This window comes from Syngnathus floridae, chromosome 18 (assembly GCF_059516105.1).
Source record: "Syngnathus floridae isolate MCC-2025c chromosome 18, RoL_Sflo_1.0, whole genome shotgun sequence".
Lineage (NCBI taxonomy): Eukaryota > Metazoa > Chordata > Actinopteri > Syngnathiformes > Syngnathidae > Syngnathus > Syngnathus floridae.
Genome location: NC_142430.1, coordinates 5,643,652 through 5,659,554, shown reverse-complemented (window position 1 = coordinate 5,659,554; position 15,903 = coordinate 5,643,652). Strand labels below are relative to the sequence as shown.

The following is a 15,903-nucleotide window of genomic DNA, read 5'->3' as shown; positions in this document are numbered from 1 at the left end:
CGAAGGATGATAGGTGAGAGGAAGTCAATGGAGAAAAAAAAAAGAAAACGGGTGTGTGTATAGTGAAAAATCTGATATTGACTTGGCTTTTTTTTGTTCAAGTTGCTATTAGAAGGTATTTTTTGGGGTCAGGGTACTGAAAGGCGGCCAAAACCGGCGCGTAACACAAAGCCACATGCTTCTTGTGCCAGATGAGCTCAGCGAGTGCGTGCGTGTTGTAAGCGGCGTCATCCGAAGCATCGCAGCTTCGTGTGTTTGGCCTCGCTGTCGCTTTAAACCACTTAATGGCTTCATCGCCATCTAATCCCAAAACCAAAACCTTGGATTAACCAGAGAGCAAATGCTACGCGTGTACGGTTACACGCGTGTGCGAGTGTGTGTCTTACCTTCGTGTGAATGAGGGAACCAGATCGGGGAAGCGTTGGAATGGGGTCCGGTTCGATACGAGGGAGAGGATGGGGAGGAAACGGGTCCCGAGGGGTGAGGCGGGTGGGAGGCCGGCGACCCTAAACTGCTGGACAGGAAGGAACCCATAAAGGAAGCACCTGAGAGACAGAAGGGGAAAAAAAGGTCAGAGGTCACGGTTCTGAACATTGCTGATTAAATTTGGCTCTGGAGAAGAATGAAAGCAGGCTTAATTATGAGAACAGATGTGCAGACAAACTTCCTTTAAAGCTACTCGGAATCTTAGAAGAATGATATTTTTCTCCGTCGCTGCTGGTTTAACACGTTGAGGACTTGACAAGTCTTCCCGAGACAAATCACGGAGGGATTCGGCGGTACTGATCCACCGCGCACACACGACCAGCGCGAGCGATCGGGCTGTGTTTAGTTTGGCTCGTTTGAATGTATCCGCGCTTATCAGCACGCTCTCATTTGGCGGAACAACCTGAACAGTTGTCGGGGGGAAGGAAGAAACAAATCCACAGGGAGTCAGGTAATTAGTCGCTGGATGCGGAGACGGAGCAAGCGCGCCGGGCTGGGTGGTTACCCGTAAACATTGCCTCGCCGAGACAATTACGACAACAGTTCGCGTCGGAGAGTCGAGCGCGCACGCGGTGCACAGGCGCACGCATGAATGAACGCTTGCAACCTTCACTACCACACGCTGAATCCAGGCAGTTACGCTTTGGCTTTATGCAGTAATAGATGATTCAGAAAACCGATTCATTGAAAAAAAGTGTAGAATGAATAATTATTTTTGGTCCCTTAACACTCACAACACACACAAACGAACATTTGTTAAAAATGCAAAAATCGATTTTTATCAGATTATTCGATTAATTGATGGGATAAAGAAATGCATTATTTGTTTGCTTGGTTGTGATTGTTTCTCATTTTGTTTTATTTACACTTTACTCTTCTCGGCACTTTGTAAACATGATTTTAAAGCGTTGTATAATTTTTTGGTTATTACAATTATTTGATTGATTCATTGATAAAAAGATGTACCCCCATTGCTTTTTGTCCACATAAGACAACAATGAATTTGGCACAACTTTCCCTTCTTGATCTATTTGTTTCCCCGCTCTGTTCTATTTTTCCTCGCCAAGTCAAAATGTTTCGGAAGATTTTTCTGTTTGTTTTACTTTTCTTTTTTTTTTTTTTTTACTTGAAGCTGCAAACCACACTTGTACGACAGTAGATCAGTGGCCTTTCAGCCAGTCATAATAAAACACAGCTCATATACAGTACGTCTCGAGCTGGTTTCACAAGGCCCCCTGGCAGTGTGGGCACACAAAAACGCACACACACACAAGTGTGTGTCAAAGAGAAAATGATAGACTCACTGGTCTGTCTGTACCTCATCTTTTATGACATACAACAACAGCAGCAAAGAAAAAAAGGTCTCTTATAAGCTACAGTCCATTTTTGAAGTTACGGCCATCTTAAAATGTCTGGAGAAGACATAAAAGTTCATGTTGATGAAATAAGTCAATAAAACGTTTGATTTCAAACACTCGGTGATATTGATTAGCGCTCTAAGAGTTGAAATGCTTAGCATTCCAGCGCGGCGGCCCCTTCTTCCCACAGCTGTTCTTGGGTCGCAGCTCCACCCTTCCCCCTCGTCTCCATCTTTTTCCATGTACTTATCTTGGGCCCATTTTGCCCCTCTTTCCTGTCACCTCCCTGCCTGCCCGCTCAGTCTGTTTTATGTTGGGGAGTTGAGGAGAAAAAAAAAAATCATATTTGCCCGCTTCCCCTGGCCCGCTGATATGGAAAATCATCTGAGAGACCAGCCGCTAACAGAAACCTTACTCCCGTCCGCTTGCTTTTTTTTCCCTCTCTCTCCTCCCCCCCACCTCCCCTTGGTCTCTTCCTGCCCTCTGTTTCCGCTTTTGTTTTATCCCAATCCCAACATTCCCTTTCCATCTGTCACCGTTACATCCTCCCGTTGTTTCTCCCCCCTCCCCCGTAGTTCCGAGCCTAAACGGCGAATGATGAATGCGAAAACGGCGTGCGTAAACTGACGGGATATGTTGGAGGAGGCCTGCGTGAGACGCAACGATGAGCTAAAACAAACGCGCCCTAACCCCACTCAGCCAGGCTTTTGTTCCTCACGTCAACCGCAGACATGCATGCACATGGCAAAGGAAATAAATGCATGCGTGACCCGAGCGACCTCGAGATTATGCGGTGCGCGTTACGATACATGTTATTTGCTATAAACGGAAAGTGCTGTCTGAGAAAGACGCTATATTCGCTCTCTATAGTTTGTGATTAAAGTGGAGAACGCGCGGCCCACTCTCCCAGATGGCATCATGTGATGGAAGCGTGTCAATACCGTCTCGTTGAATCCTCCCATCAGATGCTGACAAACCAAGACGGCAAAAATTAGGACGTTCTGTTCGCTTTAATTCCTTCGGCTGTTATGACAGTTTGAGTTGTTGCTTTACGCTTGACAGTGACGCTTGACGAACGCTTGCTTGCACAGGCGGCGGCGGAGGCAAAGTAGTCAACCAGGTTCAACTGCTTTGCAAATTTTTGGTGTCATCCCCACAACGAGTTTTAATTCAACTTTATTGCAAAAAAAAAAAGTTAAGCACTACTGGTTGATTTTGACCAAAGGTAAATCTATGCGCTTGAAGAAAAATTGTAATAAAATCATTTTGGTGTTTTTATTTAACTGTAAAACAATCTACCTCAGTTACACTTGAAAACAAATCTTTATAGGAATATGTCAATTCCAAATTTGATTTGTTTTTTGATTGCGACCCAAAAGGTTGATGAGAAACTTTTGAGCGCAAGGCGCATTGTACTTAAGTGCCCTCGGTTTCACAGGTACAAGGCAGCCCTTTTTTTGACGAGTGGCAATTTTAATTAAACGCGGTTCAATGAGGCCACGCTGTCAGTTTAAAGACGGGAGAAGGATAAACGCTTTAAATGCAAAAATCCGGGGAATGTGTCAAAGGATGAAAAGCAGCCAAGGTTAGCATCTTATTTTTGGATGATAACAACTCTCTTTTCTCGCATTTATTTTAAACTACTTGTAATAAAAAAAATATGTGCAGAATGTTGCTTGAAACATAAAACAAGAAAAAAGAAAGAGGTGGGCGGAGGGGGGAAAAAAAAGAACCTGCGTGTTGCACGTCTGAGCAAAGATCGAAGGTGAAAGCTAACTGAGAAAATGAAAGATAGCAGTCCTGATGGTCACAAGGTTTCTCACTCATCTGTAGCGAAAGGAATTTATTTGAAAACGTTAAGCTTAAATTTATATTATGTTTAAACTGGATCAGGCAATCACAGCAAATCTGAAATCTATCAAATAAGTATTAGCCTCTTGTTTTATTTTCACTTACACATTCCCCGTTAGCTTATCGGTTAGCACGGCTTTTTGTGTTCTCATTTTTTGCTTCTGTCAACACACATCTACATGGAACTCACTCTTACACACACGCACTCACTACTGAAAGACTCAGTCTGTACGGTCCCAGTGTGTGTGTGTGTCAGAGGTTCTGACTCTCGTTAGTTTGGCTGCTACGCCTATTGCCGTACACTTGGCAACCTCTCGTCAGGCCGACCCTTTCATAAGCCTCCAACCACCAAGGGCCCTGGCAATGAGCCTTGAGCCAGCGTGTGTGTCTGACTACGTGTGTGTATGAGTCTCTCCGTGCGTGCGCGTGTGTTTGTATTTAGTGGCAGGAGTCAAGCCAGACCTTTCTGATCTGTTTTGACACCCCAGAATTGCACAAGTGACAGGGCTACTCAAACAAGGCGGTCGCGGAAGGCTCGAAGACTCACGCACGCACACGCGCACGCCGGCCCGTGGGGGTGCAAACACATTCAGTGTGTCAATAAAGGACTGAACAGTGCTTACAAAGAATATGTTCGCGAGAGGACTCCTTTTGCTCGGCAACATTCAGATAGCATTTTCCCTTCTGCTCTATCTTATTATTCATCAACTATTCCTCTTGACTCATTCATGTCGGAGTAAGCGGGGAGGGAGGGAGGCGCGCAGGCAAAGCATGGCGTGTCATCTGGGACGAGCGGCTGCACTGCATCACGTTACGGCAAAGAAAGAGGGGAGAGAGAGAAGACGGAGAACGGAGGAGAGAGAGTGGAGGGGGAAAAAAAATGAGATGAAAGAGCAACAAATGAGAGATTTCCCTGCGAGGCGCATAAATCAGCAGACTATGAACAGCAGCTCAAAGCCTGACTCCCAGATTGCGGACCAGAGTCTCGCCACACACACATTAACACACCCTCACACACAGAAACTAATGTCTCTCCACACACACAACCAGCTAAGATCCCCAATCTCGACGGCAAGCCCCCCTACAAGACGCATCACCTGCTGGCTGGGAGTGCCTGCTCATTACACAAAGCAAAGAATCAATCATAAAAACGGACTCGCAGGTCGAATTCAATGAAGAGAAAAGGCCACTTTGAAAAAAAAAAAATTCTTCCCTTGACAAAGGTGAAGACAAAATGCTACATCAAAATATGAGTAAGAAGGAAAATGTTAAAATTGCTCAACACAGACTTTTTGGATAACATGCACGACCACCTGAATAAAAAGTCTACACACCCCAAAACAAAAAAATCTACACTTTTTTCCAGCATTAATTAAAAGCTGTACTACACAAACTGATTTTTTAAAAGTCTTTTAGAGATGCAAAGCAAAAAAAAGAACAAAATAGCTTGGTTGCACAAGTGTGCACACCCTCATACAATTGAAGATGTGGCTGTGCTCAGAATTAAGTCTCGACAAGTAGCAGACTGTTAATATTTTTATTCTATTTTATTTAATTCTTTTTTTTTTTTACTAAACTTAATGGAAATCTTTTCAGAATTTAGATTGTAACAAACCCTGCCATTGGTTAAAAAAGAGGTGGGCTACAAAGGGACGTAGGGGGGGTATCAAAGAACATCAGGGGAATTTGGAAAGAACGGGTCATACAAGACTGGGTCGGATTGGTATGCACACGCACACGCACACACGCGAATTAGAAGCATAAGGTTACAGATATATTTAGGAATGGCTTGGTAAGAGTCAATAATGCAATTTCATCTGGAGTGCCTGTGTGCGAGCTTGCTCTGGGAGTTCTGGTCCCTCTCCGCTCGAACACACCCAATCGAATACGCTCACATGCACACAAAGACGAGAGCGATGCGTCGGACGACATCCACCTGGAGGTCCAAACGTAAAGCCGTCGGTGACAAAATCCAAGTTTGACACATTTCGAGTTAATTAGAGCACAATCCCAATTTAAAACCGTGTTCTGTGGTGCTGGATTACGTCGCTGCTACGCCTTTAACATGTGTTCCTCGTTACAATTACAGCTTGAAAAACTTTGGTGCAAAAATATCGCTCTAATTGCTCTTCTCTTTCTTGTATAAACATTAGCCAGAAATTTTTTCTTCGGATAACACAGTCACATTTTTGGTGACATTTTCACACGCGTAAAAAGATCTTGCCGTCAGCTGGGACATGCATTCGCAGAGCCTGATTTGTAAAAATAGAACATATTAAAAGTACCAAAAAGCATCCTCAAATGTTTTTAGAGTCAAGTCTGTTCTCCAGAAGTGCTCAATTCTACAAGAGTTTTGGGAGTATTTTCATGTGAATAAGATAAAATATTCCTATATTTGTTCCACATGGGTGTTTGCCATTCACTTTTATAGTGAATATAAATATTAAAAAAAAAAAAAGTCTACACACCCCTATTCAAATTACACTTGAGCTGTAACTGTAAAACTCAAAATTTGAATTATTTATATATCCACAGGGGAAGATTATAGGGACGAAGTGGGAATTAAAAAAGAAAAATTGAAAAAATACTCAATAGTCCAGTTTTATTTATTTTCCACTCATCTGGAGTATGACAGCCAAGTTGTCTTTTTAAATTTGCCTCAGTTGCTTGAAGACATCATTAATCAAAATTGCACAAAAACAGCTGAATATGGAGAAACTAATCGATTACCATACTTCTCCACAAACACTCGAATTGCCTGAACGGGTTCAAAAACACTTGATCCGAATTCAGTGTCAAATAATTGTTCTAGCCTAATGAAGCCATCTGTCTCAATACTTTTGCCCCAGTCGTAATAAAATAGTGGAAACAAAACCTACGAGCTCATTTTCATCTCGGGCTGCCAAAGCCAGGCAGCATCCACTCTGCTTAAGTGTCCTTGGGCAAGACGTCCTGCCACGTCTGCTAAGGTCAATTACCCAAAAGGGCGTGAAGGAGGGAGGGGTCAAATATACATTATGATTACAACAGAATACTACTCCTAAGCCATCCACGCCACTTCTACCGATCCTACACCTCCGGTCACAGCGCAATATCACCCAAGCAGGATGTGTGTGTGTATGCATGTGTGTGTGACTACTGTGTGTGCTTAACCGCAGCGCTCCGTATCAACCTCCACCATCGTGAGTTGAGGGGTTGTGGTTCCTAGAGAAGCACTTTACTTAAATTAGACTCTCAACGGCTCCACACGCAGGTGTCAGCCTCAGCATGCATGTGTGGATGTGTGTGTGTGTGTGTGTGTGCGTGTGTGTGTGTGTGTGTGTGTGTGTGTGTGTGTGTGATGCCAGTGTGCGCGAGGAGACTAAACAAGACAGAGGATCGGCAGACAGCGAGCGCAACAAGGGAGCGAGCAGAGAGGGAGACGATTGGAGGCTGTGATGAAGACAGAGAGATGAGAATAACCTAGTGTGACCTTATTTCTGCGCGCCATTGCCTCCTCTTCTCATATGCCTTCATATTTACGGAGGAATAACAAAAGATTATTGGAGGGAGTCATTGAGATGAAATTAAAGATGAGATGAAGAATAGTGGAGGGTGGGAGGGAAAAAAAATAAATCAATTCGAAATTCTAGTCAATTAATAGGAAGTCAGTCAAAATTGTGAGCTCAAAATTTCAAGGCAACAAACCGGTAAAATTTGAAGTGGAGCGATTCTACTAAATCGTTTTTGGCTTTTCTATATTTCAAAATAAATAACTAATTATCCCTTGTATTGTCCTCCAAGTTACTTTAACTCATTTAAATGTCACCTTCAATGTCACCAATTTATCGTCTGAAGTTTGGATTTTTGTTTGAGTCAGAAAAAATACAAGGGTAGTTTTTTAAAAATGTGTGTCACCCAAAAATACAAAAACATTCATGATTTTATGTCAGGCTGATTTTTTCTTTTTTTTATTCAAACTCTTTCATAGTAGGTACAATATGTGTCTCGGTAATTGCATTTAATCAAAAATATGCACATAATTAACTTGTAATGACATTGTGGCTAAGGGTAGGATGAAAAGCGCCGCACAATCAAGTCAACCTTAGCCACAAAATTCGGCACACTCCAACAATCAAACGACATGGCTGCATTTACAAAAACAATAACGCTCTGTGATGACAGGCAGCAATTCATAGAATGCAAATTTGTGTTTTCTTTTTGTTAATACCGCAGCGAGCTGTTTTTGACATTTTGCACCCGAGCCAAAGAGCAAACTCCCTTCCAAAGATCCTTTACGCGACTTTAATAATTAATCGATTAATCAAGTTATTTTACAGATAAGGGAGCGTATCAAGAAAAACACAAAACATTTTATTTAATTTTACGACCGCTATTTCAAAACCAGTACTACACGAGCCTTTTTTTGTCATATATGCAAATGAAGAGTAATGTGCTTCAATCATTTATTTATTATTTATTCCTATCCATACAGTGATAATGGGCTCCTCTTTACACCAGCCAGAGCCTCACTTCCTTCCTCGGAGTGCCTATTAAACCGATTTAAGAGAACGTCTCCAATAGACAACATAAGCGTCACTAAAATTTCCCAGTTGAAAGACGAACGTAAACTTCCTTACATTTTAGCAAAGATCAGCAAATTATGTGTCGCTTGTGAAATACTTGCCACACTTCTTCATCGTATGACCTTTTTTTTTTTTTTTTTAAATCCATGTTTTGAACATATCTAACTGAAATTTGAGTTGGCTTTGCAAATAAGGCTTAAATGTTGGAAAGGATAGATGATTTTAATAAACACACACACACACAGCATGTGTGTGTTTATATAGGCCAAATCAGACTCCATACATCAAGCATGCACGCATACTTCCAAACATTACAAAAACACAGATCAAAACGACCGAGAAAGACACTGGGCGGTTATTAAAGAGACAAGAAGAAGAAGTGGAGACACTTTAGCGGCAATCAAAGACCCGCACAAGTAAAGAGGGACTGAAAGAGAGAGAAAGGCTGCGAGACACATGCCGAAGTGGAGCGTTTCGCTTTTAATCAGGCCCGATCCAAAATTTAGACAGGCACACGTAGAGGCACAAGGAGCCCCGGTGGGATTAGGACCTCGGATGCGTGTGCGCGTGCACGTGCGTCCCGCGAGACTGATTAGCCATGAATGACTGATGACGGATCTTTGTTGTTGTTGATCTTTTTTTTTTTTTTCTCTCTCTCTGAGCTCTCTAGTTGTTTTTTCCCCATCACTAGTCTGCGCGAAGGGAGGAGATACGCAAACACACACACACCTACACATACGAGCTCCATGTATATTCAACAAAGGCTTCTGAATATACTTAATGCTTTCATGTGTGTCACTGTGTAACGATCCATGCTGTTCCACACAGCTGCTTCTCTCTATTTCTGATACACACACACACACACACACCCAGCCACGTATTACCTATTTAATATCTACCTGTCTGTCACACCAATCTGTTCCGTCTACACGACAGTACGACGATGGAGAAACCTCCGGCATCGTGAAGGCTTTTTAATCCTCACCTCCAGATGAACCTCCACCCCCCCCCCCCTTTCCCTCTATCCATCTGAGCCCCTGACAGCAAAACAAACTGGACATAGACCCGCCTGAATGGGATCCATTATAATATGAATGGAGCAAACAGCTGAAATGAATGAAGGAGAGCGGCGCAACACAAGAAACGCATCAAACAAGTCCACTCCAGTGTCTGCGAGTCAGGATCTAAATGTGACCTCGAGACGGATAAAAAGGCCGGCTAGTCTCAGGTGTAGCCCGACGGAGATAAGGTGATGGCTTTGTGTGTATGGATAGGAGGCTGTGACATCATCCGCACTCCCCCGCGCAAAGTAATGTCGCCTCTCGGTCACATGGCATAAGCAAGGGGATTGCCTTGACCCCGAAGACAAGAGCCCATAAAATAGCGGTGACTGCAAACACACACATACACACAAATCTTTTCATTGATTGTGGCACTTACATATCAGAAAGGAGACGATCATAAAAAAAAAAAAAAAAAAAAAGCACTTTGTATTGCGGTATTAAATAAATAACTACAACGGTCTTTGAACGCTTCTTGTTTACTGGCCTTACACTTGAAAAGTATTCTTATGCTCTGACGAGAAAGAGTCTGAACTTATAAAGCAATATAGGTGAAGGTGTCAACAGGAACTTATTAAAAAGTATTATGGCCTACGTGCCACCTTATAGGAAAAGAGGACTTGGGGTGTGAGGGAAAAGCATATTGTAACATAATAAAATATTCTACATTGGCAGCAAAATACTATACTAGTATAATACTATATATGTATATATATATATGTGTATATATATGTGTGTGTGTGTGTGTGTATGTGTGGGTGTATACACATTTTTATGAGACCCAAGCTAAAAATATATATATTTAATTATTTATTTACAGCATTTGGATGCATTTTGTCACATTCCACCAGTGGCCATGTGCAGTTGAGCACCAAAATGAAGAAGGAGAAAAAAAAAAAAAAAAAAAAACAAGGAAATGATTTGAAATTGAGACAGAGATTGGAGGAGAGCGTTTGGGTGGAGAGGAACTAGATGTAAGAGGTGTGTGGAGGGTGAGGGGGGTCAATTGAGAAGAAAAGAGAGTGACAGCGGAGTGTAGCGCAGGGAGGTGCGGGGAGAAGGTGAAGGAGGAAGAGGAGGGAGCCCTGAGGACCACTCGAAAGAGAGAGGAGCAAATGCGGAGCGAAGGGGAAGTGAAAGAGGGAAGCAGAAGGAGAGGAAGAGAGGGAGGAGGAGGAAGGGCGAGCATGTGGTGGAAGAGGAACGAGGCGGAGGGGAGGGGAGGTCTGGCCTGCGAGAGAAGTGGGGAAAAAGGGGGGAAGAGGAGAGAGGAAAAGGAGCACATGGGCCGAGAGAGTCTGGCACTTTCCATTCACATGCCAAATCATCAGATGGCGGCGTGCGTTCACAGCCCCGAGATGTTGAAACCGAGCGGGCCCGACTCCCTTCATATCACCACCGCAGACAATAAGCAGCTGTTCACATGTTGGATGCGAGTTGGAGGCCAGACAAAAGTCTTTCTGTCCTCCAAGCAAACGTGCCTGGGAACAAACATGCTCTCCACTCAAGACTTTGACATCAAAAAGACTTGCACTCAATATAGAATTGTGTTTCGTGATTGGATGAAGATAAGTGGCACATTATGCGCCGTGATTTCGGTTTCATTTTTTTTTCCTTTGTCTAAATAAATTTGGAAGATACAGTAACCTCCCCGAGGGAGGGGGCGAGATATGTTAGGGACCCGCCTACTCTAGGTAAATTTCCGATAAATTCCGCAAAAGCATTTTAGATATGAAATTGCATTCTAGAATATTGCAAAATCAATTCATTCCGAATTTTGACAATATGTGGAAAATTGAGCGTGCACAATAAATCCTTATTTGAATAAGCAGTCGATTGTACACCTCCATCTACGCGTCTCCTGCCATGACACTCTGCAAAGTTTTTGTTGAAATTGGTTAAGAGGCTTACGTGTAATCCCGCTAACTAACAAACAAATACGTACAGTATGTTTGAACAGAAGTGAGTTGACAGTTTGCCGTGTCCAATGGCAGCTCAGCTGGCTGCAGCCTCCACCAGCTGTCCCCTCCCCACGGGGGGTCGTCTTGCGCGCCGCACCCGGGACGTGCCCCCCGTGCCCTGGGCGCAGTCGAGACCAGCCCGGTCTGTCTGAGACGCTCATCCGTTGCTGACTCATCTCACATATACACCCCCCGTCTCTCTCTCTCGCTTTCACTTCCTGTCACTCTTGAGAGGTGGCGGAGACGCCAGCCCGAGGAGACAGGGATGGCGGCCGGCGGGTGCCGTCAGGCGATTGTAATCCGACTGGATTACCAACCAGGTGGAAACATTCAGCCTCCTCCTTCCCTCTGCCGTCCCTCCTTCGTTGCCATTCTCATTCATTTTTTCCAGCCTTTCCGTCTCCTTTGTGCATTTCAATACGAGTACACAACGATGCACTTTAGCTGACTCATCCTTACAAACAATACACATGCATTGTCCTCCTCCCCCCCCAAGTCATGCGGTTAGAGTAGACTGAAAGGAAAAGCACACATTTTGTATTTTTTTTAGAATATTTTAAGTTTGACCAACTTGAAATGATAGTGAGCATAACAAAGTAAGCAAGTTGTTTGCTCCAAAACAATTTGCTGGGTTGTTTTTAGCGTATAGCAATGAAAGGCTGCCAATGGATGCTTCCATACGCCGTGGAGGAATGGTGAATGGAGGTGCGTCTCAAACATGACCGAGCACGAGGAACGATGGGGTGCGTCGAAGGGAAGGGGGGGGGTCAACACGGGGAAGAATGAGAGAGGGGGGGGAAAAAAATGAGAGGTGATGGAGAGGTTATCTGCTCCTACAGAAACATTGCGATTATGGTTTATTACTTTTTCAAAGCGCGCACGCAGTTTCCGATGTGTGGCTGTGTGTGCAGCTGCAACAAAAAAAAAAAAAAAAGCTGTTCTTTGTGTGTGTGTCTTTGTAGGTCACACACACGCACACGCTCCCACACATCCACGGTCATGTAAACAAAACTGCTGTCTGGGAAGTAACCCACCTGTTCAATGACAAGCCGTGCCACGCCCTCCATAATACTGCACACCTGTGCTACTGCAGGCAAAAAACCTTCTCATGCACGTGCACGTGCACACGCTCAGCCACTGCCCAGGGCTAACCATAGAAAAAGAGAAGAAAGAAACTAGAAGAACAGCACAGGGGAGGAAAATGAGGGGGCAGCAAGGCAGACAGAGACAAAGGCTTGCTTCCCATCCTTTCTATCAGTAATCACAACGCCTGTGTAATATCATTATTGGGTTTTATCAAATTGGGGGGGATTGGCGGGAGGGGTCTCGGGGCGTTGGTATGCAACCATCATTCCATCACCTTGTCAAGCGTGTCGATATTCAAGCAGACACCATGCTGATGTAAATAAGAGGCTTCAGAAGAATTGATGGATTGCATGCTTTTCCGGGGGTGGGATCCATTTTTCCGATACGCTCAATTAGATGTTTTTAGAAAAAGGGGAGAAGATGGTAGGAATTGTGCGTATGCTTTGCACACACTGCCCTTCCTCCTCCTGTCCCACTTTAGCCAACTCCAAATCATATTTCGCCCCTTAGTCAAGGCCTGGAGCCAGCTTGCTAAATCTCCAAAGAGGGGGGGCAGGCACAAAAGGTATACCACCCCCCCTCCCCTAAAAAAAAAAAACCTTCACCTCCAAGCAAATATAGCAACCCCCATCGTCAAAACAGCAATCCTCTATGCCCGTCATGTCAGTCAAAAGCCCATCAGAGACATGCATGGAGAGTCTGGATATCTGCGAGCTCAATACAGTGTCATGCACCTTGAGACCCAGCGAGAGGCCCCCTTGAATATATTTCAATAGCATTATCAGCCGGCATTACTATGCTTTCTCCCCCTCCGACATTACAGAATCGGGTTTAAATTGGACCATAATGCATGTGGGCGAGCGGCGCTATCAGTCTTTGTGCACAATAATCTGGTTAAGGCGTTATGCAGGTTAGAAGTGTGTTACTTTAAACAAGCCCATTTTGCATGTATAAACGGGATTTTATTTGGGGAGGGGGTTCAGTTGAAGCAAGAGAAATACAGTACATTTGGACAATGAATTTCATAATCCATATGGCGGAGTTTGAAAGTTCACAACGAAGAACAATTATTAAACAAAATCCATAATTACGTATTTACACCATGAAGAGTGTTTTACATAAGAGCAGTACATAATTTAGAAACTATGTTTAATTCATCAGACATTAAAATTAAGCAGACGTGCTCATAAATTGAAGGTACTTTTAAACTAAAACGTATAATTTGAGATTTGTATTCAATGACTTGGAACATATTTCAAAAAATATGCCCATATATTAAAATGGTATTGGTGTATACCGTATATTTTTTCTTTAATTAAAACTCCAATGAGAAAAAAATATATGTATTTATATGTTTCTAAATTAAATAACATGGGTCGTGTACTTGATAGCTACATGATAGATATAGATATATAGAGATAGATAGAAATCTGTGATTTGAGAGTGTCTTTACAACTAATGAATATGCAAATAAGATGAGCTAAGTGGGTCCTATACAACAGGACTGAGTGTCTCGGTCCATTTTAAAGAATCCGCTGCATTTGCAAGCGTTAATTAATGAGCTCGCTCATCAGACACGTTCACGTGCATCCAGTTAATCGCAGTATTTAAACGCTTATATGGTTTGAAGTCGTTTTTTTTTTTCTTTTTCCTCAGGACCTCCACCCGCGGATATGAGCACACGGGAGGTTACCTTCCCATCCCCCCCTCCAGCCACCCCCCATTGAGACAGGATACCAAAGCTACTTGTTAAATCTAATGCATGCACTGTCAACCCATTCGCACCCCGTCACGTCGGCGCTCAATATAGAAACGGGATTTTCTGGTATTACCCGCACCTCCATTAGCCAGAGAACCCCTCGAAGCAGCACCCCCCCCCCCTTTTTTACAAACACTTATATTTGCCCACCAGAACCGAACCAAAAACCTCATACAACGAGCTCCTCGTGCACTGGGACGGGCGCAGTTAATAGCCTTAATTTATTGTTTAATGGGAGGTGTAAGCAGTGGAATTACCCAATCTTAATTAATTACATCGAATGACAATGATAAGTAGTTTACTAATTGATGAATCATATAAATATGTGACAAGATTATGCCGGTGGAAACCATTTTTTAATCCACGTGTGAGAAATGGGGGTTTGGGAAATTGACTAAAAATGCGCTGTTACGAAATAATGACCTAAAACGTGCGCGTTTCCAGCACATGCCCGTCTTTTCCAATGTTCCTAAAGTTTGCTTATTGCAACCTTTTCGCTTTTTTTTTAGCATTCACACGGAAGAGAAAACAATTCGGTGCAGAACTGACCTGAGTGCGGAGCCATGGAGAGATGGGATGAGTAGTACTTCCCCGTCTGGAAGTGAGCCGGGTGCTGCACGGCGCTGTGGCCGCCTGGCGCCATCCGAGACGCGGCGCTGTGCACCAGCGCGCTCCGCTCCGTCAGGAGGTGGTGCGGAGGAGTGAAATCACGGCTTTCCATCCGGCCGAGAAGCGATAAATCCCAAATCCCAAGTAAAATCCGGAGGCACCGAAGGTCTCAGGCGCCCAGATGCAAATAATCCCCTTTATGAACTTCGAGATCCGCTCGCATTGAGCGGAGTTTTGGCTTGGCAGGGTGGAAAGTGAGTCCCCGTCATCTCCTACAAAGGAGAAGGCAGGAGACACGTCAAAGCTCTGACAATAATGAGTCAAGCTGGGATGGAGCCATGCAGAAAAGACTCCGCTGACATACAGTTTGCTGCTCAGATGTTCACATGCACGAGAAACATTATATATATAAAAAAAAAAAGTACATTTACGCGCTAAAACCACAATCCTGACTGAGAAACATTTTGGAGAAAGGTGAGCTGGTGTCCTGTGAGCAACATTTGGCCCCAGGATGCAAGATCTATTTTGGCCCCCTCCCTTAGCGCCGCGCACTAGAAGCTTCCTGCATGCATCCATCATGTAAATACACCCCCCACACACACACACACACACTTAGATTGTTCAGAAATGGAAAAACAATCAGGGCCAGCATGCAAAGTTGGCGAAATTTGTCTAAATTATGACCATTGTTTTGCAAACTGCCCCCCATCGTGCTCAGACCTCATTTTGTTTACAATGATAAAATTGCATTTGTTCTCCCACTTATCACAAAGGAGGGGGGGGGGGGGGCGACGACGAGGTGCTTTCTATTTCGTTCTAATTTATTAATTTATTTATGGCGTATTTTCTCTTTTCTGCCTTTTTCCACTAGATGCACTGCGCCTGTTTCTTGTATGGCAACATCTATGAAAGCACATTTCCATCAATGTGGAGGCAAATGCAATGCATGTGTGTGTGCGTGAGTGTGTGTGTGTGTGTGTAGCAGCAGAAGCACACACGCAGCAAGCAGTGTAATCACAAATCAAATCACCTTTATGCCTCGGTGCGATGGGGTGCGTGGCAATAAACGGCGAAATAGTCGGAAATCATCGACTTTATATGTATGCCTTGCAGCCCGGGTCATTTACTTAAATAGGGCTCCCTGTGACGCTCGGGTGGGGAGTCATC

At 43.8% G+C, this 15,903-nt stretch overlaps 1 protein-coding gene across 6 annotated transcripts in view; it reads right to left on the bottom strand.

Annotated features, from left to right (window-relative positions):
* The window catches only part of bahcc1b (BAH domain and coiled-coil containing 1b), a 69,357-nt gene that overhangs the window by 22,603 nt on the left and 30,851 nt on the right, over positions 1-15,903 (bottom strand). For all 6 annotated transcript variants that reach the window (XM_088359195.1, XM_088359198.1, XM_088359196.1 and 3 more), the window contains 2 exons: positions 14,677-15,008; positions 387-545 (listed from right to left, as the gene is read on the bottom strand). In XM_088359195.1, the coding sequence (XP_088215321.1) occupies positions 387-545; positions 14,677-14,848 (331 nt within the window). In that variant the 5' untranslated portion in view covers positions 14,849-15,008. The remainder of the gene's footprint in view (positions 1-386; positions 546-14,676; positions 15,009-15,903) is intronic.